The following is a 22,602-nucleotide window of genomic DNA, read 5'->3' on the forward strand; positions in this document are numbered from 1 at the left end:
TAGGATCCAGCGCAGAGCTGATTGTTATCGGTGGTGGAGAAGACTCCTCGAGGAAGAAGAAGAAGAACGAAGGAGATGCGGTGGCTAAGCTGCTGGACTCTGTATTTTGTGTAGACTGTAGAAAGGAATTGAGTGTTTACCGCTGGCCTCTGGTCAATTGCGCTGATAACAATGGAGCTCCTGTAGACCGTCTGCCGTATATCTCGTCAGTTCCTCTTCGTCTTCTTCCATCCAATTCGTCGATAAACCACTAAAAACAGCATCATTGTCTTCTCTAAACACTCAAGTAGATCATATCCAGAAATTGCACCTATAACTAACAGAACGTGCACGTGATGCTGATTCACCTCCACGTAATCTCTCCGCAGACTTCACCGCCCACCCTCCTCCCCGACTCTTGTCTGCGTCGACAATTTCTTACGACAATTCGGAGCAGAACCACCGTCTGACCAGACAACAAACCACAATGTCAGCTCACTCGCACTCGCACTCCAACAGAAATACAGGCGACCCGCTCATGGACACCGCCGCGCACCACAACCTCGAGACCGTGATCGCGCCGTGGGTGTCGACATTCAAGAGTTTCCTGCGCTCCGCCGCCGCAAAGCACAACGGCCAGTCCTCCACGGCAGCGCTCGACGGCCCCGTCGACGAGTCCAACCCGGCGCCGTCCTACCCGTTCACGCTCTCGACCGTCTCCGTCAGCGAGTTCACCGACGAGCGCACGGGCGAGACAAAGAGCTTTGTGCGTCCGCACGCGCGGACGTGCATGTTTCGCGGCTTTGCATTCACGCCCAACTCCGGCATTCTGACCGTGACGACCGACAAGCGCATGGCGAAGTTCGACCAGATTGTGCGGCCGCTCACGCACGGCGCGTTCGAGGCCTGTTTTTACTTTGAAAACGACCTCGTGCAGTTCCGCATCGCGGGCTCGTGCAAGCTCGCGTTCCTCAACCACTCCGGCGAGGTCTACCTCTCGGACCCGGCCAAGGGCACCGAGGAGCCCGCCGACGACTCTGTCGCGTCCGAGTTCTACAAGTCCTGGACCGTGCTCTCGCCTGCAATGAAGCTGAGCTTTTGCAAGCCGCCGCCTGGCGCGGAGTTTTCGCAGGAGCACTTTGAGCAGCTCGAGAAGGTTGAGAAGGCGACAAACAACGTGCGTAATGGCGAGGAGATCCCGGAGGAGTTTATGGCGGAGGGGAAGAAGAACTTTGTGTTGATTATGTGTTCGCCTGAGTTGGTCGACTTTACAAATGTCTCGGGAATCGGCCAGCGCATCTTGTTTGAGCGGGCGGGCGAGTATGTTTGGACGTTTAAGGAGATTTGTCCATAGTGAATCAATACTACGCTACTATCCTCAATCGTGATTCTATTTAAATCGTAAACATCTACGGCTATACTACATCAAATCGTCCAACTTCATCCTCCCGCTCTCTACCAACCCGCGCAGGACGTCCCCGACGAGATACAAACTGCCTATAACAACCACTAGCGCACTATCTGGATTGTCGTTGCAAGCATTAGCAATGACATCGAGAATATTGCCACTCATTCCAATCACCCTTTCCCGCCCGACTAACTTCGCGGCCGACTCTAACAGCACGTCTAGGTCCATCGGCTTCACCCACGGCATCATCTCCACCGGTTTGAACGGGACCGCGATAACTCGGTCGTTCTCTTTAAACCATAACTTAAACAGCTGGTCCGGATCCCGGTCGCCCGAGAGCGCGACGATCCAGGTAACCGGCTGGTCCGGGTACTGTCTCTTCAGCTGTCTCAAGTATCTCATGGCAACCCTTCCTGCTACTACGTTGTGTGCTCCGTCGAGGATAACATTCTGTTGCCGTTGTTCGTCTCCGGTGAAGAGGCTGGAGGGCAGAATCTGCAACCGGCCCGGCCACTTCACGTTTGCGATTCCCTGCCTGATCGCCTTGACGTTGACTCGTGGAAATTTGCGTGCGCATACATCTAAGGCTTTGATAGCCAGCGCCTGGTTGCGAATCTGGAAGATTCCATGCAGCGGTCCGCCGCCTAGCCGGATTCTTCCAAATTTCACTGTATAGAGATACTGCTGTGTTCTCCGGGCCCCGTTGGCTAGCTCCTTCTCGGTCGATGGCCGCTGGATAAACCTCTGAGGGTCGACAACAGTCGTATACGCCAATGATGACGGGTCCGTGGCGGTCGCCTTGAGTACCTTAAGCACCTTAGGCTCGTTCGTGCCGTCAAGCACGCACGGTACTCGATGCCGCATGATGCCGGCTTTGTGTTTGGCGATATCTGTCAGCTTCTCGCCCAAGTACGCCTGGTGATCGATTGCAATATGGGAGATAATCGTAGCCCCCACCCCTTTGCGTTTGTAGTCCACGTTCGTGGCGTCATGCGTTCCTCCCATCCCAACCTCGATAACCGCGACATCGACTTTCCTCCGACTGAAGATCTCGAACGCGGTCGCCGTCAGCAACTCGAAATTCGTCGCCGAGCCCTGGTCAATCCTGCTGCTCACGCTCTTCACGAGCCCGTACGCGTCGTCAAACAGTTTCTGACTGACCGCCTTTCCGTCAATCGTGATCGAGTCCCGCGGATACAGCAGATGCGGCGAGGTGAATCGCCCGGTGGTATAGGACGCCTTGGTGAGGATCGACGCCAGGTATGCGCATATCGAGCCTTTGCCGTTCGTGCCCGCCACATGGAAGACTCTGAAGTTCTTGTGCGGGTCGCGCAGTGCGCTGAGGATGTTTGTTATCCGCGACAGTCCAAAATTTATCGACATTTCCAGACTCCTCGACCTATCTCGTTCAATGCTGCGATGTTGTTGTTGTTGTTGTTATATAGCTGTTCTCTTCCTCTTCTCTCATCGCCTCCATTTCAGACTTCAAGAAAAAAAACCCGCTGAGCCGCACGAGTTTACCCGGCGCCAAAACTCCCAACCGCCCGCCGCAGCAAAGATTTTTTTATTCTCAGTTCTCTCAGCACCTTTATCTTTCCCACCTCTGAGTCTCTACCCTTTTGTTGTGCCTAGTGTGAAGAAAGAGATGACTGCGCAGAACAAAATGGCACCGGAGGAAATTGGGAACTTGCATGTGGAGGAGAATGCAGCGGGGGAGGTTACGCTGGAATCGAAGTTGGATAGAATAAGACTGCACAAAACGTCGAAGCTGCAGCATCAGAAGCAGGTAGGAGTGATATTTATATCTACAGATAGAAGAGAAGGTGCTAACAAAACACTTCAGCTATCTGTGATCCTGGACGCAGTTGAGCAGACTCTCAAAGAGCAAAACACAGAGCTCTCGCCCTCCGCCTACGTGATCGCCCTCCTCTCGCTCCTCAACCAAGCCTTTTCCGACGACGAAATCAAAAACCCCGAGCTCGCCTCGTCGGTCGTGTACCTACTCGACACCGTCCTGCCGCACGCGCCGCCGCAGCTGCTCATCAGCAAATTCGCCTCCATCCTCGTCTACATCTCGCCCTCGCTCACGCACGCCGACGCCAGCCCCGCGCTCATCAGATCCGCGATCGGATGTCTGGAGTCGATCCTGATCGCGCAGGACACCGCGGCCTGGCGCAAACCGGCGTCTGAACTCGGCCCGCGCAAGGCGTTGAACGGAATCATGTCGCTCGCGCTCGACGAGCGGCCGAAAGTGCGCAAGCGCGCGCAGGAGGGAATCGCAAACGTGCTCAGCCATCCGCCTGCGGGCCCCTCGCCCGTGCACCCGGCTGTGGTCTCGTGCACGGAGAGCACGCTGCGGTCGATCGACGATCTGTACGCGGCGTTCAGAAGCGACGGGCAGAAGCGCAAGGCGCAGAGCGGCGGCGCGCCGCGGCCGGCGGAGAAACGGCTGATCTTTGCGCTGCAGCTGACGAGGTCGATTGCCGGTGGCGAAGGCGGCTGGCCGGCTGCGAACGTGGAGGCGCTGTGTCATGTGTTGCTCACGATTTCGCGGTCGGCGGAGGAGTACCTCGTCACTGCGTCGATGGACGTGTTCCAGGCGCTGTTTAGCTCGATGGCGGAGTCTGCGGACGAGGACAATAAGCTTGACGCGGCCAAGTTTGAAAAGATCGCGAGCTCGATCCTCGATCTGCGGCCGTCGGAGTCGGATCAGCATCTTGCGCCGTCGTGGCTCGCGATTCTCGCGCAGTGCTTCCAGGCCTACAGCGACATTGACGAGATCAAGACTTTTAACAAGCTCCCGGAGCTGTTTGAGACGGTCGCGGAGTTTATGCAGGCGGGGTTGCCTGAGAACGTGGTGACTTCTGCCGCGCAGTGTCTCATCGCGCTCGCGACGACTTGTATCCCTGTTGACGCGCTTGTCGCGCAACCGCTCGCCAAGTCAACAAAGCAAACCCTCGCTGCCATCGCTGCGACCGCGAACTCCTTCCTGAGCGTAAAGTACCAGACCGTCTGGCGCGACGTGTTCACCATCCTCACCGCGCTTTTCGACGCATTTGGATTCGTTGCTGATCCGTACTTGATTGATATCCTCGTCACGGTTGGCGAGTTGAGGACCGGAGGCGAGTTTGAAGGACGAGCGGAGGCGGATGAGGTTATCGGTGCTGCTATTCGCGCGCTCGGACCGGAGAAGGTGTTGGCTATCTTGCCGTTGAATTTGGAAAGTCCTGGGTGTGTCTTCTCTCTTTTTTTTATCTTTTGTTGTTGAACTTGCTTACTGACGATTCTAGACCCGGCAAACCCGGCCGCGCTTTCCTCCTCCCCCTCCTCCGCGACAACATCCGCAACGCGACGCTGGGCCACTACGTAACCGAAATGGCCCCGCTCGGCGACCGGCTGTACCAAAAAGTCGAGTCGCTCGGCGGCGACAGCGAGCGCACGGTGCAAGTGAAGATCTACGAGACGCTCGTGGAGCAGATCTGGGCGCTGCTGCCGCGGTACTGCGATCTGCCGCTCGACCTGCGCGACTCGTTCACGCAGCCGTTTGCGGAGGCGCTCGCGAACGTGCTGTACCAGCGCGTGGAGCTGCGGCAGGTGGTGTGTAAGTCGCTGAGGGTGCTGGTCGAGAGTAACAAGCTGTACGTCGAGGGCGCGATTGATGGGCAAAACCCGTTCCTCGAGGCCAGGCTGTCGAAGGAGGAGGCGGGGCGGAATCTGGAGTATTTGGGAGGGATGGCGTCGAAGTTTTTGGCGGTGCTGTTTAATGTGTTTAATCAGACTGTGTCGGAGCATCGGGTGTTTATCCTTGATACTATCAACTCTTTTCTCTCGATTACTTCTGCGGAGGTGTGTCTTCCTTCTATATATTATGACTTTCGAGGTACTAACTTTAATCTAGGACATCAAAGGCACTTTTCAGAAAGTAGTCTCGCTACTCACCCCCGCGCTGGAGAAATCCGCGTCCAAGAAAAAAGACACCGGCGCGAACCCGACCGGGAAATTCAGCGTGCCGCCCGTAAGCCACACGATGATGGACCTCGCCGTCGCGATGGTGCCCTACCTCCCTATCTCGCTCTACGGCGAGCTAAGCAAGATCTTCATGGCCACGATCCAGAACCCGGACTCGCAGCTCCAGAAGCGCGGGTACCGGATCATCACGCGGATGGCGCAGAGCGAGGACGGAGCGGAGTTTTTGGTGGCGAATATTGATAGTTTGGAGGGGGTTATTGCTGGTGCGTCTGAGAAGGTGACGCCGCCGTCGCGCGGGGCGCGGATGTCTGCGTTGATTGACGTAGTCCGCATCTTACCTTCCTCCGACCTTCATTTCATCCCCGTGATCCTTCCCGAGGCTGTGATCGGCACGAAGGAAGTCAATGAGAAGACGCGCGAGGCAGCGTATAACCTGCTTGTTGCGATGGGCGACAAGATGGCGGGCGGCGGCTCGGTCGCGATCTCGAAAGTTCCAAACATGGACGCCGGCGCAGCGGACGTCGAGGCCTCGATCGATGAGTTTTTCACAATGGTGTCTGCTGGACTCGCAGGCGCGACGCCGCATATGATCAGCGCGAGCATCACGGCGTTGAGCAGGTTGCTGTATCAATACAAATCGATCCTGAACGCGAGCGTGATTGAAGAACTGGTGGCGACGATCGACCTGTTTCTGACGTCCAAGAACCGCGAGATCGTGAAGGCCGCGCTCGGGTTCGTCAAGGTGATTGTTACCTCGCTGCCAAAGGAGTTTGTGGAACCCAAGCTCGCGACGCTGGTGCCGAATCTACTCGAGTGGGCGCACGAGCACCACGCGCGGTTTAAGCTGAAGGTCAAGCATCTTCTCGAGCGGCTGGTTCGCAGATTCGGCGTCGAGGCTATGGAGAAGGTGTTTCCGGAGGCGGATAAGAAGCTGCTGACCAACATCCGCAAGACGAAAGAGCGCGCGGCGCGCAAGAAAGAGGCGGAGGGGGCTGAGGATGCGGAGGAGGAGGAGGAGGGCAAACAGCAGCGGAAGCAGAAGAAGTTTCTGTCGGAGTTTGAGGAGGCGATTTATGGATCGGATAGTGATTCGGAGTACGTCGAGTCTGACGACGAAGAGACGCGGCAGGCGAGGAAGGCTGCGCGGGCGAAGACGTCGGTGGGTGGGAGGAAGAAGAAGGGAGAGACGTATATCGTTGACGACGACGATGATCCGCTCGATTTACTCGACAAGAAGACGCTTGCGCGGATTTCATCTACGAAGCCTACCGCAGCAGCATCCGGCGCGGCAAGAAAGAGCCGGATGAGCAAAGTGCGCGTGAGCGAGGCGTCGGGGAAGATGCTGGTTGACGACGAGGAGGCGAATAAGAAAGCAATCGACCCCGACGCGGCTGTTGTGCAGAAACTGGCGGCGAGCGCGGCGGAGGCGAATCCGGTGAATGCGTATCTGGACGCGGTGAAGAACGGGCCGGTGAGGGGGCAGAGGAATAAGTTGAAGTATAAGAATAAGAGAGGGAGGGAGGAGGAGGAGTCTGATGAGGAACGGGCGGCGCCGAAGCCGAGAAGAAGAGCAAAGTTTTAGAAAGTTATGAGATGCAATTCTATTATTATTATTATTATTATTACTAGAAAGAGAAGAGAAGAGTAGTAGAAGACTCGGGCCGTTCAGATAAGTGAACCATCCCAAGGCCTTTAACTACATGAAGAAATGTGCGCAGCATGGTTACACCCAAACGTCCATTAGCCAACGGCCGTACGTAGCATTTAGGAATATGCTGCCTAAACCCCCACCGCCCCTCCCCTCTCGCCCACCACACGAAGCAGTGAGCAAGAAAGAAGGGAAAACAGTAAGGTTCTAGAGGCTCACTATCGGATTCGTCGACCGGGATTCCGTCGTGAGAAAAAAATCAATCATCTATAAGACCATCGGCTGCCGTCTCGAACGTGCTTCGTGCCTGCATATACGTTCCGTCCTATGAACCTCCGACTCTGAGCCATCATCTCCGAACCATGCTTTATAAACGAATCTCCCGCGCGCACGCTTCAAATCTCTTTGAAAACGAGGGGGCAAATCCTTCCACACGTCCATCGACTCTTGACCCAGCACACGAAGAGGCCGGAACGAACAGGACACGGGCAAACGTTTGAGCGACAGCGCGATATTTGCCTCTGATCAACTCCGCTTACCATCGAACGCAACGACTAGAACTCTGAACCTTAGAAAAACCTCGGCCAGGCTGGTCGTTGTCCAAATCCTTTGATGTGGAAAAAGAAGAAAAAAAAATTTGGGAGGTTCGAGGAGGTTGGGTTTTATAGCGGGCGGGGTTGGGGTTGTAGCCCTAAGGTGATTAGTGAGGGATTATGTAAGTGTGCTGAGAGATGTAAAGAAGAGGGAACAAGGGGAGATGAGATATAGAAGGTGATGATTATTGCGGAAGACAGGATGAGCGAAAATAGATACAAGAACAAATATACAAAAGAAAAAATAGAAGAAGAGAAGAGAAGAAGAAGATCACATTAGATAAGAACGCGAGGATACAATGTACGTAGTTGATACAATTTCTTCCTATCAAAGAATATTAAACAACCAGAACAAGAAAACAAGACATAGCTTCTTATAAGAAAGAAGACGGACCACAGTCTATTAGCGTTTGTGTGTGCTGTGAGGCTGATCCAAAATGTAGATCGCAAGGATGTACGGGTAGATAGCAGATAGAATGGTAGATAGCAGGGTAGATGGGGTAGACTAGTGGCGTCGAGACTTTTGGTACAGAGATGAAAGAAAGGAAGAGGAATCATAGACTCTCGACGCGGCTGAGCCAGTTGACGACCATCATGGCGGTGGTGAGACTGACGTCGCCAGAATACATTGTTCCGTCAAAGGAGTCTGCCTGGAGTGTGAGGTTGAAAAGACTTAGAGCGTCGAATCCTCTGTCCTGGGCGCGCTTGGCGAGCTCGATGGTGAAGTGATGCAGAGCCGGGTTTCCTTGTTCGATGATTGCGCCGGGGGGCTTGAGATGGCCGGCGGCGGTGGGGCCGAGCCAGAGCACAGGTCGGTGGACGGGGTTGGGTTCGTGGAGCTCGATCTGCTTTGAGATCGCGTCGATGACCTTTGTGGTGCGGTCCCAGTTGAATCCAAGAGACATGCCCTGCTGGATGATGATGGGGACCGGTTTGGCGGTCTTGTGGTAGGTGGTCAAGATCTCGTCGATCTCCTCGAGCGTGGACTGCGACACGGGCTCGGAGTTGACGTTGACGATGCCGTGGAAGACGCGGTTGCAGACGTACGGCGCACCGACGCGCGTGCCTTCCTCCTTTGCGTCGAGGATCTCGGCAGAGTCGGCGATGAAGTGGTCGCCGGATCCTGTCTGGGAGCCGCCGCATTGCGGGTTCGTGTACTGGGAGTCGCAGCGGCAGCGCTGGCGCTGCTGCTCGTTGAGCTCCCAGTTCTTGAGGGCGCCCCAGGCGAGGTTTTTGCGGAGGAGGGAGTTGAATGCGCCGTAGAGGTGGGAGGTCATGCTGGACTCGCCGATGAAGATGACGGCGTCGAAGCGGTCGAGGATCATGCAGATTTCCTCAGGGTCGAACCAGCGGTACTCACAGCTGCGGGGGTGGTAGGGCGCGTTGAAGCCGACTCTGCCGCCGCCGGAGAGGGCCTCGAGGAGCTTTGCTTTGGAGTCGCAGTAGGGGCGGACGAGGGAGCCGTCGGGTTTTGTCATTGGGTTGTAGAGGCGGGTGGAGGAGATCTTGCATTCCTGGGCACCGTAGAAGTCCTCAAAGTAGTCGCGGGCAATGATTTTGAAGCCGTCGGGGCCGACGTCAGCGGTCTCGATTTTGTGCTGGAGGGCGACGCGGGCTTTTGCCTGGGCTTCTTCGTTTGAGATGGATGCGGAGGAGGAGGGGGAGAAGACGAAGTGGAAGAGGGCCCAGGTGAACATGACGAGGGCGGAGATGCGGTAGACGGAGCCCTGAGCCGCGAAGGCGTTGAAGGTGGCGCCTTGCTTGGCCATGGTCGGGATGAGGAGGGGAGGAGGGAGGAAGAGGGTGTAGGAGGAGGAAGAAGAGGAAGGAGACAAGGAGATGGAGCAGCAGCGCGGCTTCGGTTGCTCAGGCCCAAATTGGGTGGCCGCACGCGGAGTACGACACCCTCGCATGATTACATGTGACTGTGCACGTGAGCGGTGATGAGAGCTCCTGATGGAAGAGAAGAAGAGTAGATGTTGTTATAATACAAGAATATAATGATATAAGAAGGAGATATAAAGAATAGAAACATCAGAAAAAGCGTTGCGTTTAATGTCGGGTTTAAGGCTGACGCTTAACTGGCGAATAACGGGATCAAACCTAGCCCTGGCGTATTGTGTATTAGTAGTGGAGTAGTGGAGTAGTATCTAGTATCATCATTACAGTAAAAGATACAACAATGTGCAAGCCTACTACCTGCGACAAGTGCTGTAAGTGGATATATCAAGAGCATAGGATTATATCAAAGACTGACAATCGCAGCCGGCAAGACCTGGTTTGGATGTGGACTCCATATTCCGTCTGTTCTCGACAATGTTCCGCAGTCTGAGTGGTGAGTCTGTTGTCATTGTATAGAGTATAGAGGAGAGTATAGAGAGGGGAGTACTGATGATTTATAGGTGCTCGTGTCCTAAGCCTGAGGGAAGTGCTTATCCTCCTAAGGGGCCGATGCCTTCCGCTTGATTAGGCTGAGAAGACCTCAGTGTCTGTCTCGGCGTGATTTGGCTTGAGCGTGTCTATTGAGTGTGTCTTTGAATGATGTTGAGCAATGTCAGATTGAGCGTGCTCTCTGAATCTACTTTATCAACTTGTATGAATTGATGGTGGATCTGAGAGTGGAGTAGAATAGTGAATAGAGTGAGTGAGTGAGTGAGTGAGTGTGGGGATGTGGGGAATGTTCAAGAATATCAACTACTCAATTATCTCCCCTCAATCAATAATCAGTAATCAGTAATCAGTAATCAGTAATCAGTAATCAGTAATGTAATAACATCTATATGCTACATGTTCTATGAGACTGACTGAACTACATCAACTATTCACTACAAGTTCATGTGACCAATAGAATTGGCGATAATTAGGGCAAAGTAACGAACAGACACACTCTTCATCAACACCATGCACATCAGATACACCAGCAGAGTAGGACACATCGTCAGATCCTCCAGATACAGTTCATTCAGGTCATCGGTCTTCAGACGAGGCATCAGGATCCCCCCTCAATACCTCCTCGATGACTACACGCCGCGGTACATGATGCTCCAGCAGGACTCTGTGGACGAGAAACAGGCCGCAGCAGAGCGCCACCTGCGCAACTGCAACCTCTGCCCGCACAACTGCTCAGTCGACCGCTACACGACGACCGGCTTCTGCGCACTTGGCGCCGAGCGGGTGCCGGTGGCGACGATAGCACCGCACTTTGGCGAGGAGTCGTGCATCACGGGCACGAACGGGTCGGGCACGGTGTTTTTCGCGTCGTGTAATCTGCGGTGCGCGTTCTGTCAGAACTACGATATCTCGCATGTTAAAGACGCGGGCGAGATGTTGACGGCGGAGGAGGTGGGCGGGTGGATGGTCAAGCTGCAGGATTTGGGTGGGTGCCATAACATCAACCTGGTGACGCCCGAGCACGTTGTGCCGGTTGTTGCGAAGGCGATTGTGCGCGCGAGAGAGGAAGGGTTGAGGATCCCGGTGGTTTACAATACGTCGTCGTTTGACTCTGTCGAGAGCCTGAAGCTGCTGGACGGGCTGGTGGATATCTACCTGGCCGACTTCAAGCTGTGGTCGCCAGAGACAGCCAAGCGGCTGCTAAAGTCGGAGAAGTACCCGTCCACCGCGCGCGAGGCGATTGTGGAGATGACGGGGCAGGTCGGGGTGCTCAAGTTTACGGGGGACGGGCTGGCGAAGCAGGGGGTGCTGATTCGGCATCTGATTATGCCAAACTACGTGGAGGAGTCGAAGGCGATTATGAGGTTTATCGCGGAGGAGGTGGATAAGGACAGTTTTGTGCACATCATGAGCCAGTACTTTCCGTCGGGACATGTTGGGCGGAAGAGTGCGCGGGGAAGCGGGGTGCGGTATGAGGATATCAACAGGCAGATAAGTGACGAGGAGGAGGAGGCGGTTTGGAAGGCGGCGAGGGAGGTTGGGCTGTGGAGGTTTAATCAGGCGGAGCAGTTGGCTGGATATTCCTAATATCTTTGATAAGAAGAGAAGATATCGGAGAGCGATTAGGGAAGCAGGAGAAGTGATCAACAGAGATGCGATGCGATGACGTCGTGATCGACGACGCCAGTTACATCATGCACAGAGCTGCAAGGGAGATAACTACAGATAAGTAGAGATTCTAGAGAAGAATAAGCACATATATTCTATATCTACACAACACAATACAAAACAATACACTACAAATAGTAAAAGATGTAAATATAGATGTTAGTCAGCAATTCTCAGGGTCCCGGCGGATCTGAGCGCGACAATGACGACGACACCGCCACTGCTTCCGTGCGGCGCAGGGTGGCTGGTGGGTACCTATTTCGCCACCTCCCAGCCACCAGATCTGGAAGTAGAGATCATGAGATAGTATTAGCAGTGACAACATTGATACTAAAAAAGCAGTGTAGTGTATTGTAATAACAGCAACAACTCTTATTCCCCTCTTTCTACATTCTACAACATCTTCTCCACTACTACAAACAGTAATTGCTGCGCCTCAGGTACGGCGTGAGGCCGCGCCGAAACCCTCGCGGCGCTGGCTTATCACGCTATCCCCAATCGGGGTTAGTACGCCTTCTTTGGCACGCGCAATCTGTGACCGACTTTTGTTCTTTATTTTGGCCGCTTTTCCTCCTCTTCTCTTCCTCGTCCTCTTCACCACCTTCACCACTCCATAACTACTCTCCACCATGGCGGACGCTTCCACTGCCTCCTCCTCCACCTCCTCCTTCGTCTCCGCCCTCATCCTCAACGGCGTCATCTTCCTCATCTTCATCTTCCTCTTCCTCATCTTTCGCGGTCGCTTCACCCGTCTCTACCAGCCCAAAACATTCGTCGATATCATTCCCGAGGAGTATGTTTTTCTTCCTCTATCTCTCTCCTACTATCTACACCTACTAATAACTTCTACAGCCAACGCACTCAACCCCTCCCCACCGGAAAACTAGAATGGCTCAAGTTCCTCCTCACCTGCCCTGACGCCTACGTCCTCAGACAGGCTGGCCTCGACGGCTTCTTCTTCCTCCGCTACCTCAAAATGGCCGTCTTCATCTGCTGCGTCGGCATCATCTTCCTCTTCCCCATCCTCCTCCCCGTCAACGCCACCGGCGGCGCGGGCCAGACCGGCTTCGACCAGCTCGCCTTCTCAAACATCAAAAACAAAAACCGCTACTTTGCCCACGTCTTCCTCATGTGGTTCTACTTTGCCTTCATCCTCTTTGTCTTCTACCGCGAGTTCATGTACTTCATCTCCGTCCGCCAGGCCGTCCTCACCTCCCCCTACTACTGGAACCGCGTCTCCTTCCGCACCGTCCTCTTCCAGACCGTCCCCGACTCCTTCCTCAACGAACGCGTCCTCCTCAACCTCTTCCCCGAGGCCAAGAACGTCTGGATCAACCGCAGCGTCAAGGATCTCGAGGACTCTGTCCAGGAGCGCGACAAGCTCGCTTTGAAGCTCGAGGCCGCTGAGGTCAAGCTTTTGAAGACCGCTCTCAAGAACAAGCGCAAGGCTGAAAAGAAGGGAACTGACTCTGCTCCCCTCGACGGCGCCTCCATCGACCAGTACGTGCCCGAGAAGAAGCGCCCGCACCACAAGCTCAAACCCGTCATCGGCAAGAAGGTCGACACCATCAACTACGCCCGCGAGAAGCTCGCCGAGCTCAACCCCAAGATCAAGGACCTTCAGGACGACTCGCTCTCTAGCAAGCGTCTCAATTCCTGCTTCATTGAGTTCTCCACCCCCGAGGCCGCCTACGACGCCTACCAGCTCCTCGCTCACCACTCTCCCCTGCACATGGCTCCCCGTCATTTTGGTGTCCGTCCTCAGGACATTATCTGGGCTAACCTCCGTTTGTTTTGGTGGGAGCGCGTCATCAAGGGCTACGCCAGCACTGCTTTCCTCATCGCCCTCGTCATCTTCTGGTCGATTCCCGTCGCTGCTGTCGGTGCCATCTCCAACATCACCTACCTCACCGACAAGGTCCACTTCCTGCGCTTCATCCTCAACCTGCCCAAGCCTTTGTTTGGTCTCGTCACTGCCTTGCTCCCTACCGTCTTGCTCGCTCTCCTCATGATGATGCTCCCCAAGATCCTCCGTCTTGCTGCCCGCATCTCTGGCGTGCCTTCCACCGCCATGGTCGAGCTCCACGTGCAAAACTCCTACTTTAGCTTCCAGGTCGTCCACGTCTTCTTGATCACCACCATCTCTTCCGCCGCTGCCTCGGTCGTCACCCAGATTATCTCGGAGCCCTCCTCCGCAATGTCTTTGCTCGCAAACAACCTGCCCAAGGCCTCCAACTTCTTCATCGCCTACATCCTCCTCCAGGGTCTTTCCGGTGCCGGTGGCCTTGCCTTGCAGATCGTCGCGCTCATCATCTCGCAGATCCTACCCCGGATCCTCGACTCGACCCCGCGCAAGATGTTTAACCGCTTCATCAACTTCTCGGCGCCGGCTTGGGGTACCACTTTCCCGGTCTACACCAACTTGCTCGTCATCTGCCTCACCTACTCGATCATCTCGCCCTTGATCATCCTCTTTGGCGCCGTCTGCTTCGGTCTCTTGTACCTCGTCTACCTCTACAACTTCCTCTACGTCTACCGCTCGCCCATGGACATCACCGGTCTCAACTTCCCGCGCGCGCTCTGGCAGACCTTCACCGGTCTCTACCTGTCCGAGGTCTGCCTGATCGGTCTCTTCGCCGTCGGCAAGAACTGGGCCTGCATCGTCCTCACCGCAATCATGCTCGCCTTCACCGCGTTCTACCAGGTCACTCTGCAGAAGGCCATCTGCCCGCTGCTCGAGGTCCTGCCCAAGTCCGTCGAGATGGAGCGCGCGCACGCTGCCGGCGTCGACCGCAGCTCGCCTACTGGTGCGTCAAACACCACGCCTACATTGACGGAGAAGTCGCTCGGCAACAACGACGTCGAGGCCGGCGAGAAGTACGAGAACGAGCGCTTGAAGGCAAAGTACTCCAAGCCGATCTTCCGCTTCCTCCGTCCGGACATCTACGCGTCCTACCTCGAGATGAAGAACACGATGGTTCCCGACTGGGCCGCGCCAAACTACACCGTCGACGACGAGCGCGGAGCGTACCACAACCCCGCCATCACATCCGAAGCCCCCTTCCTGTGGATCCCGCGGGATCAGTACGGCTGGTCGACGACCGAGGTCGAGTCCACTGCTTCGGTCATCGGAATCAGCGACGAGGGCTCGTACTTTGACGACAAGGGCAAGATTGTCAGAGAAGGCATGCCGCCCGGCTACGAGCCGCCAAAGTACCTGTAAAGGACTCCTTTTCTCCTTTTCAGAGTACAAGCCACGAGCTCGAAACCTTTTCCCCTTTTGTCATATAAACCGGGTTTTCTGACCGTGTCTTGCTGTTTTCCACAATATTCTCTCGTTTAGTTTATTCTTCTTCTTCTTATGCTGTACCTTTGTAACCCCTGCATCAGCCTCTTGATGCACCCACGCTCTTTCTACGTGCTTTTGGAACGGTTTCTTAGTCTGCCTATGTATTATTATTATTATCTTGTTACTACTTAGTGTTGTATCTGTATTTTTTATGGTCTTTTTTGTGTTGATTTCTATATAAGTTAGTTGGTTAATATAGCTGTGACAATTAGACGCGCTCCTGTGTATAGTGTAGATTCTGGCTGCGACAGCTTTCTGCTCAATTCAAATGCTGGTATTGATCTAGTCAATTAAGCAAAGCACACTATCGTAGTCTAGCTTCTGCAACTACTTTTGAGTATAGATTCATGATTATGATCATCATCAGACGCGCGTAACCATCAACCACAAAGGTAAACAAACACAACCAACGCCACAAACCCCACTGCTTACACTCGAACGCGTCAACTCAACGTGTAGAGCAGAGCTGATATCAATCAACTATTAAGAGGAGATAGATCTGTCGACAGCAGCAGCAGCAGCGCAGATGGAACTGAAAGCCGAGATCGAGGCAAAAAAAGCGCGGCTAGCTGATTTGCGACGGTTGCGCGAGCAGCGGGTACAGCAGCATAGTGTGCATCGGGATGTTGTATGTCTTGATATACTCTGATCTGTTCTTGAGTGAGAGAGAGAGAGAGGGAGAGAGAGGCTAACAGGTGATGGGGAGAAGTATACTTCTCCATCTAGGACACAGGGCGATAGAAGAGCGGATATAGATCAACTTGTCGCCGATCTCGTCGGTTCGCCTAGGACGCCGTCGCGGGGTGTGTCGAGGCCCGCTAGTCGGATCGGGGATCCATTCTCGGACGTCGGCGGGGTCGAAGAGGGATTTGAAGACCGGTATGTTTCTGCTTTGGGAGAGAGTGAGAGAGGAGGGGGGCTGATTTATGGTAGGAACGCGGGCGGGTTTGATAGTAGAGAACTCGGCATCGTCACGACGACGTTATTCGAAGTCGTGCCAGCAGAGAGACAAGCTGCGCCGCGGACGCAGGGCGAGGTGCAGAACGAGCAGCAGCAGAGGATCGTGTATAGTAAGGAAGTGCAGACAGATGACTTCTGGAGCAGTAGCGACGAGAGCGGTGATGAGCACGAGCAGCTGAATAAGAATGAGAAGGAGAAGAGGGAAGGGCAGATCGACGAGGTTTCACTACGGCGCCAGATCCGGGAAGAAATCGAGCGCGAACTGCGCACCTCCTCCTCCTCCTCACAGCAGCAACAACAGCAGCAGCCAGAAAAAGAAGTACGCTTTAAAATCAGCGAAAAAAGCGAGGTGCTAAAGACTTCATCCTTCCTAACCTTCCTCGAATCGTCCACGAAAGTCGTCGAGCGCACGCTGGATGAGGAGTATGACGTCTTGTACGATTACGCGGTGGGTGTATCCGCCGACGCCAGGTTTGTTTCTACTACTGGTTTTTTGAGAGAGGAAGAGAGGGGGCTGATTGGGGATGTATAGGGACGCGGAGTCTGAGTCGTTGGTTCGGCAGAGTTATCAGTTCTTTTCTGAAAAGTGGTCGAAAGATCGGTCGGTTACGTCGATAGATTGGTCGTCCTACGTGAGTTGCACCCACGTTTTACTTATTATCTTGAGAAGAGCCTGTGCTGACGATACTGATTTTGCAGTTCCCGGAACTGGTACTGGCGTCGTATTCGAGAAACACGAGTTCGTTGCGCGAACCGGCGGGCGTGGTGCAGGTGTGGAATACGCATCTACAAAGTCGTCCCGAATTTGTCTTCCAAGCGCAGGTGAGCTCCCTTCTTCCATATTCTATCCCCGCGCTGCAGCTAACGAAAACAGAGCGACGTCCTAGTCGCCAAATTCTCGCCGTTCAACGCAAACCTCGTAATCGGCGGGTGCTACAACGGCCAGATCCTAGTCTGGGACACGCGCTCCGGTGCGACGGAGGCCGTGCACAGGTCTGCGCTGAACGGGAGCGGGCACGCGCATCCGATTTACTCGCTTGATTTCGCGAATTCGAGCGGGTCGAATACGATCGTGAGCTGTAGTACTGACGGACGGGTGTGTTCGTGGACTGTTGATATGCTTGCTCGGCCTCAGGTACCATTCCTTTTGTATGTTTTGGGTTTATGAGAGGCTACAGCTAATGACGGGTAGGAACTAATTGATCTAAAACTCCCCCCTCCGTCCCGAACAGAAGACCTCGCCCCCACAACAATCTGTGTCCCCCGCTCAGACCCAACCTACTTCCTCGTCGGCTCCGAAGACGGAAATATCTACAGCTACAACCGCACCACCTCGCGCGCAAATCTGAAAGCGGGTCTCGCGCTTGCGACACAGCCTTCTGGACACTTTGCGCCGGTGTCGGCGTTGGGGTTTCATCCTGCTGGAGGAGCAGGAGGGGGAGCGGCGGGGGATTTGAGTGAGTTTGTGTTGAGCGCGAGTTTAGATTGGACGGTGAAGTTATGGCGTGTGTCAAAGTCCTCCACAGGAGCAGGAGCAGGAGCAGGAGCAGGAGCATCAACTAATGTTAATGCAGCAGCGGCAGGACTGTCGCTGGAGGCGGTAGCGGAGTTTGCGGGCGCGGACGCGATTTACGATGTCGCGTGGAGTCCTGTGCGGCCGGCGGTGTTTGCGGCGACCGGGTGTGCGGGAAAAGTGGATATCTGGGATTTAACAGTTGACACCGGTGTTCCTGTTGCGTCTGCGTCTGTCTCTTCTTCTGCTGCTGCTGCTCATACTACTGATGAGAAGGAGGAGAAAGGGGAGAAAGGGGAGACGGCCCCGTTAAATAAAATCGCGTGGGAGAAAAGGGAGGGGAGACAGGTAGCGGTCGGGGGGGTGGGTGGGCGGCTTACGGTGTTTGATGTCGGGCAGCGGTTGAGTAGTGCGAAGGCGGGGGAGGCGGGGGTTATGCGGCGGTTGGTTGCCGAGCGGGGGAGGTGATGTCTGTGTGTGAGAGAATGCATTATGGCTATGACGAAGGTGTAGATGAGATGAGAGAGACGAGGGCGTGGTTTTGCTTTAAGTCGTCTGCAACGATGATGCGGAGGGGGTTCAAGTATTGGGTAAGTACAAGGGTGCGGAAGACGAGCGCGGTCCGAGGAAGTTGGGGAGGAGGAGGGTGTAGATGTAGCTTGTGGTAGACCGATGTGGCTCTGACGAGGAGGAGGAGGATATTCGAGGGATGAAAGCGTGGTGAGGAGAAGCAGATGATATCAGTAAACCTCATCCTTCCTCTCCTCTCCTTCTATTCTTCCATATTCCTCTACATCATCCCTCTTTATAAACAATAAACAATAATCACCATCCCTTCCACTGCTGCTATACTTTGATCTCTCCGCACGTGACAACCCCGTGCGGCTTAGCGAAGGTGGAAATGGAGGATTGGCGATGGGAAGTCGAGATACGTGGTCAATGTTCTAGATCTGAGATAGCTGTTGGGTTGAGTGCGCATAGATTAAGAGATTACTAGGTTTTGAATTGTGTGAGGTGATTAGAAAATTGAAGGTTGAGAGGACGATTGTGAATTGGAAGCACAGAGAGGAAGCACAGAGAGAGATCTGGAAGATGAAGATGAAGATGAGGACGGCGACGAAGATTGGGCTGCTGTCGTTACTAGCAGGTGTACCCGCACTTGCCCTCTTTTCAGTACAAGATGACGTTCTAGCATATCCCCAGGTATCTACCCTCTGTCTCGATACAGCTGCACAGCGCTAACTGACAGCAAACACCCAGTTCAAAGTCTCAATGACAAACGAATACATCTCCGACTCAGACGCCTACACTCTTCTCCACTCTGCCGACAAATCTACAGAGACATACGAATCAATGATGTTGAAAGGACAAAGATATCTGTGTGCGCTGCCGGTCGTGCAGCAGCAGCAGGGCGGGATGAATGAGTCTGCGAGCGCGCTGACGAAGGCGGAGGAGGAGAAGGAGCTTGCGAGGGCGGAGAGGAGTGGGTGGGAGCTTTTGGAGCCGTTGAGCGGGACTTGCATTTATTATGTGAGTATTTCTGTCTTTGTGTAAGGGAACAGAGGGCTGACTTGTTGGTGTAGGTGGCTGGGTGGTGGACGTATGCGTTTTGTCATAAGATGGAGGTGCGACAATTCCACCAGCTCGCTCCGCAAAAGGGAATGACGGTCTACCCGCCAAAAGAAGATCCGAATATCCAACCCTACCTTCTCGGCCGCGTGCCCACAGACTCCTCCGCTCTCGATGACAATGGAGAACTGCGCGTCGGCGGCGAGACCTCAGTGCAGTCCGCAGGCGAAGTGCGCTACCTCGTGCAAAAGATCGGCAGCGGAAGTATCTGCGAACTAACCGGCCGCGAGCGCAAGATCGAGATCCAGTTCCACTGCAACCAAAACTCGAACGACCGGATCGCGTGGATAAAAGAGGTGACGACGTGCTGCTACCTGATGGTGATTCATTCGCCGCGGCTGTGTCAGGATCCGGCGTTTTTGCCGCCGAAGGAGGATAATGCGAATGAGATTAAGTGCGTGGAGGTTGTGGGGGAGGAGGAGGTCGAGAGGAGGAGGGAGGAGAGGGAGGGTATGGCTGTGGATGGGGTTGAAAGGGAGGGGGAGATTACGGAGGAGTCGACGGACGCGACTACAGACGCAAGCGACGACGACGAAGTATCAACTACGGTAGACTCCACAGAAGGAACCACAGGACTTCCTGAGGAAGCAAGCACGACAGCAGCAAGCAAATCAAACTACCGCCCGCCGCGAACCGGCCCAGACCTAGAAACCTCTGCGATGATGCTGATCCGGGACATTGAGCGGCAGATCGCTGCCGGCACGCTGCTGACGCCGCAGGGCGAGGTAGCTACCGATGCCGACGAGTTTTCGTTCCTCGTCGCGCTCGAGGATGTGGATGGGCAGGTTATCGGGATTGTTACCGTCAAGGTCGCGGAGGGGGAGGTTGCGGTTGAGATTGAGAATACGCGGGCGGCGGGGGGTGAAGGTGGTGGGGGAGGTGGGGCGGGGGCGGGGAAGCAGCGGGAGGAGGAGGGGGTTATGAGTCGGATTTCGAGTGAGTTGATGGAGGAGTTGAGGGAGTTTTCGGGCGGGTTGGCGGCCGATGAGTCGTTGGATGCGGATGAGGCGGAGGAGACGGGGGAGGATAAGGGGGAGTTGTGGGAGGATGGTGATGAGGAGGAGGAGGAGGAGGAGGAGGAGGATGATGAGACGGAGACGATATTGATTTTTATGTAGTTTAGTTACAGATGTGGGAAGTGTTAGTAATATAGTAAGTATACAATGCACGTGTTGTTTGTTTGTTTGTTTTGATGGAAAGAAGACGAGGACGCGTCAGGACGAGCCAAGACAGGTTCACAAGCCGATCACAGAAGCAGATGAAGAGAAGAAGCTTAAAAGGAGGAAAGTTCACGAAGGTGCAGAGGCCGGTGGCTGGGTAGGAATGTTCAATCTCGGTCGGAGGCAGGGATGGTTTTGGATAGCGAGGAATGGAGGGTATACGGCGGGACGTGGTAGTGAACAGAGTAGTTGGGTGGTGGTAAACAAAGGATGGGAAGAAGAGTAAACAAAGAGTCGAGTACCGCTCAGCCACGGCAGAGCCAAGATTCGGATCAACGGTTTGTTGTTGTTATTTATCATCTGTTGTTGCAGTAAGCCACGTCTTTATATGTTACTTCTGTTCTATTGTTCTATTGTTCTATTGTATCTCATCTCATTGTTATTACTCTTATTTCCATGCAGATTCATCTACTATTATTCAACTACTCTGCACAAGTGCAGCTGCAGCATCAACGCACCAACCTCCTCGCTGCGCCAACATTCCATCTCGTGTCGGTATCAACCTGCTTCGCCACAGCCTGTATCTGCTCAGATGCTCCCATCCTCTGCATTGTTCTGTTCTGTTCTTCTTCTTATGATCTGTTATACTTACATGACTCCGAATGCTGTTCTATCTACATCATCGCCTCGCGACCGCCCACCAGTTGTCCCGCTCATACCCGTTCTCAACCACAACCCCCCCGGCTGCCGCGATATCCTCCTCCAGCTCCCCCTTCCTGTACAGATGATAATACCTCTTCTCCACCCTCTCCTCCTCCTCCTCTCCTTCCTTCTTCTTCCGCCGCGTAACCCACGGCACCATCACGTCCTGACTATCCCCCTCGTCCCATCCGCGCCTACTACCCCCCTGCTCCAGCGCCCACACATAAATCAGCGCTTTTCCCCCTTGCTCCTCCTTCCCCTCCCGCAGCCCCCGTAAAACACTCCGGACAGCGTCCACCCGTCTCGCGCGCGTCGCAAAATGATGCACGACCGCAATCGAAATCGCGAAATCAAACCGCCCGCTCGGCACAGGCATCTCGATCCCATCCGCAACCCCCACGTCCGCGCCCCGCGCCCTTCTCTCCGCCGCCGCGATCCGCACCAGCGCAGCAGACCTATCCGTCGCGAATATGTAGATCCCCGGATTGGCCACCGATAAATACTTGCCGTTCCCGCAGCCAATGTCGAGACCGACCGAGCCTGCGGGCAGGGATTGCAGGAACCGCTCGACGATCGGCCAGGGCTTGTAGCGAGTTTGAGAGAAGTGGGAGGCTATTCGGTCGTAGACCTCGTGGACGTGCTCCTGCTCGAGCTGTTCTGCTTCTTTTTCCTCCATCGCTGCTCTTCTTTGTTGCTGCTGCTGCTGCTGCTGCTGCTGCTGCTGCTGCTCGTGGGGCGAGGAAAAGTCTTTGAGGCGAGGGTTTGGTTTACGCGTCCCCTGAATCTCATCAACACTTCTCACGCGTCACCACCACCACTCCTCTCTTCTTTCATCTTCACCACCATGGCAGACATCTCCTTCATAGTAACCTCCCCAAACACCTCCTCCGAGCGCCGCATCTCCCCGCACTGGTCCCTCGCCTACCTCAAACAGCGCCTCGAGCCAATAACAGGAATCCCCCCTCCTTCCAAACCCTCCAAATCTTCATCGCCCACTCCGAGACCCCGATCGTACTCGCCCCCGCGCCCGGCAGCTCAGACGAATCTACCGCACTATCAGAGTTTCCCGACGCGCTTGTGCCCTTCGCGAGACTGAATGTCGAGGACACAAGGCCGCCTGGCGTGCAGGAGAATTACACGGACGTCAGCGGCGTCGAGAAATTCGAGTTGACGGACGACGAGTACGCGCGGCGAACCGACACCGTGCTCGCGTACAAGAAGCGGAATAAACTAGGCCGGTTCGCGGACGACGCGCAAAAGCCTGCTCTGACTACAGGATTCAAAAAGACGATTGAAGAGCGCGCGATCGAAGTCGGTAAGCGGTGTCGTGTGCTCGAACCAGTCGAGCGCAGAGGCGTCGTGCGCTACGTGGGTAGTGTACCTGAACTCCCCTCCGCTGCTGGAGCAGATCCCGACGATGATATCTGGGTCGGCGTGGAGTTTGACGAGCCGGTGGGGAAACACGACGGGAGCGTCAGGGGGGAGAGGTATTTCACCGCGCGGAACAAGCATGGCTCGTTTTTTAGACCGGAGAAGGTCGAGGTGGGGGAGTATCCGGAGATTGATGATTTGTTTGATGATAGCGATGAGGAGGTGTAGATAGATAGTGTAGATTATCAAGCATGTATTATAC

At 54.7% G+C, this 22,602-nt stretch overlaps 11 protein-coding genes across 11 annotated transcripts; 8 read left to right on the plus strand and 3 right to left on the minus strand.

The window, feature by feature from the left end:
- The first annotated feature begins 389 nt into the window (after window positions 1-389).
- BZA70DRAFT_282347 (pyridoxamine 5'-phosphate oxidase-domain-containing protein) lies at window positions 390-1,351 on the plus strand. The gene has a single exon (XM_064913261.1). The coding sequence runs from the start codon at window positions 467-469 to the stop codon at window positions 1,331-1,333; it is 867 nt and encodes a 288-aa protein (XP_064766918.1). The 5' UTR covers window positions 390-466; the 3' UTR covers window positions 1,334-1,351.
- On the minus strand, window positions 1,352-2,770 carry BZA70DRAFT_250247 (Mur ligase; the record flags this gene model as incomplete). The annotated part of the gene is made up of 2 exons (XM_064910695.1): window positions 1,352-2,101; window positions 2,144-2,770. 2 exons carry the CDS (start codon window positions 2,768-2,770, stop codon window positions 1,400-1,402), a joined length of 1,329 nt encoding a protein of 442 aa, XP_064766919.1. The 3' UTR covers window positions 1,352-1,399.
- A 91-nt stretch (window positions 2,771-2,861) lies between these two features.
- On the plus strand, window positions 2,862-6,948 carry BZA70DRAFT_282350 (NUC173 domain-containing protein). Its single transcript, XM_064913262.1, has 4 exons — window positions 2,862-3,173; window positions 3,231-4,618; window positions 4,678-5,233; window positions 5,286-6,948. Exons 1-4 carry the CDS (start codon window positions 3,033-3,035, stop codon window positions 6,936-6,938), a joined length of 3,738 nt encoding a protein of 1,245 aa, XP_064766920.1. The 5' UTR covers window positions 2,862-3,032; the 3' UTR covers window positions 6,939-6,948.
- Window positions 6,949-7,784: 836 nt separating this feature from the next.
- On the minus strand, window positions 7,785-9,427 carry BZA70DRAFT_282353 (uncharacterized protein). The gene has a single exon (XM_064913263.1). It carries the CDS (start codon window positions 9,364-9,366, stop codon window positions 8,152-8,154), a length of 1,215 nt encoding a protein of 404 aa, XP_064766921.1. The 5' UTR covers window positions 9,367-9,427; the 3' UTR covers window positions 7,785-8,151.
- On the plus strand, window positions 9,428-10,360 carry BZA70DRAFT_296734 (uncharacterized protein). Its single transcript, XM_064914536.1, has 3 exons — window positions 9,428-9,810; window positions 9,863-9,932; window positions 10,000-10,360. Exons 1-3 carry the CDS (start codon window positions 9,780-9,782, stop codon window positions 10,061-10,063), a joined length of 165 nt encoding a protein of 54 aa, XP_064766922.1. The 5' UTR covers window positions 9,428-9,779; the 3' UTR covers window positions 10,064-10,360.
- On the plus strand, window positions 10,313-11,791 carry BZA70DRAFT_282358 (uncharacterized protein). Its single transcript, XM_064913264.1, has one exon. The coding sequence runs from the start codon at window positions 10,499-10,501 to the stop codon at window positions 11,573-11,575; it is 1,077 nt and encodes a 358-aa protein (XP_064766923.1). The 5' UTR covers window positions 10,313-10,498; the 3' UTR covers window positions 11,576-11,791.
- A 454-nt stretch (window positions 11,792-12,245) lies between these two features.
- Window positions 12,246-15,343, plus strand: BZA70DRAFT_250254 (uncharacterized protein). Its single transcript, XM_064910696.1, has 2 exons — window positions 12,246-12,449; window positions 12,509-15,343. Exons 1-2 carry the CDS (start codon window positions 12,286-12,288, stop codon window positions 14,877-14,879), a joined length of 2,535 nt encoding a protein of 844 aa, XP_064766924.1. The 5' UTR covers window positions 12,246-12,285; the 3' UTR covers window positions 14,880-15,343.
- Window positions 15,344-15,491: 148 nt separating this feature from the next.
- BZA70DRAFT_259643 (WD40-repeat-containing domain protein) lies at window positions 15,492-18,408 on the plus strand. The gene is made up of 7 exons (XM_064910862.1): window positions 15,492-15,633; window positions 15,715-15,884; window positions 15,939-16,436; window positions 16,498-16,597; window positions 16,665-16,787; window positions 16,840-17,100; window positions 17,158-18,408. Exons 1-7 carry the CDS (start codon window positions 15,532-15,534, stop codon window positions 17,944-17,946), a joined length of 2,043 nt encoding a protein of 680 aa, XP_064766925.1. The 5' UTR covers window positions 15,492-15,531; the 3' UTR covers window positions 17,947-18,408.
- On the plus strand, window positions 18,409-20,652 carry BZA70DRAFT_312059 (uncharacterized protein). The gene is made up of 3 exons (XM_064914974.1): window positions 18,409-18,681; window positions 18,739-19,008; window positions 19,062-20,652. The coding sequence occupies exons 1-3, from the start codon at window positions 18,571-18,573 to the stop codon at window positions 20,223-20,225; spliced, it is 1,545 nt and encodes a 514-aa protein (XP_064766926.1). The 5' UTR covers window positions 18,409-18,570; the 3' UTR covers window positions 20,226-20,652.
- BZA70DRAFT_282366 (tRNA methyltransferase) lies at window positions 20,638-21,698 on the minus strand. Its single transcript, XM_064913265.1, has one exon. It carries the CDS (start codon window positions 21,643-21,645, stop codon window positions 20,947-20,949), a length of 699 nt encoding a protein of 232 aa, XP_064766927.1. The 5' UTR covers window positions 21,646-21,698; the 3' UTR covers window positions 20,638-20,946.
- Window position 21,699: 1 nt separating this feature from the next.
- On the plus strand, window positions 21,700-22,595 carry BZA70DRAFT_282367 (CAP-Gly domain-containing protein). Its single transcript, XM_064913266.1, has 2 exons — window positions 21,700-21,881; window positions 21,923-22,595. The coding sequence occupies exons 1-2, from the start codon at window positions 21,814-21,816 to the stop codon at window positions 22,566-22,568; spliced, it is 714 nt and encodes a 237-aa protein (XP_064766928.1). The 5' UTR covers window positions 21,700-21,813; the 3' UTR covers window positions 22,569-22,595.
- Window positions 22,596-22,602: the final 7 nt, after the last annotated feature.

Source organism: Myxozyma melibiosi, assembly GCF_037950935.1.
Source record: "Myxozyma melibiosi strain Phaff 52-87 chromosome Unknown BZA70scaffold_10, whole genome shotgun sequence".
In the NCBI taxonomy this organism is placed as follows: domain Eukaryota; kingdom Fungi; phylum Ascomycota; class Lipomycetes; order Lipomycetales; family Lipomycetaceae; genus Myxozyma; species Myxozyma melibiosi.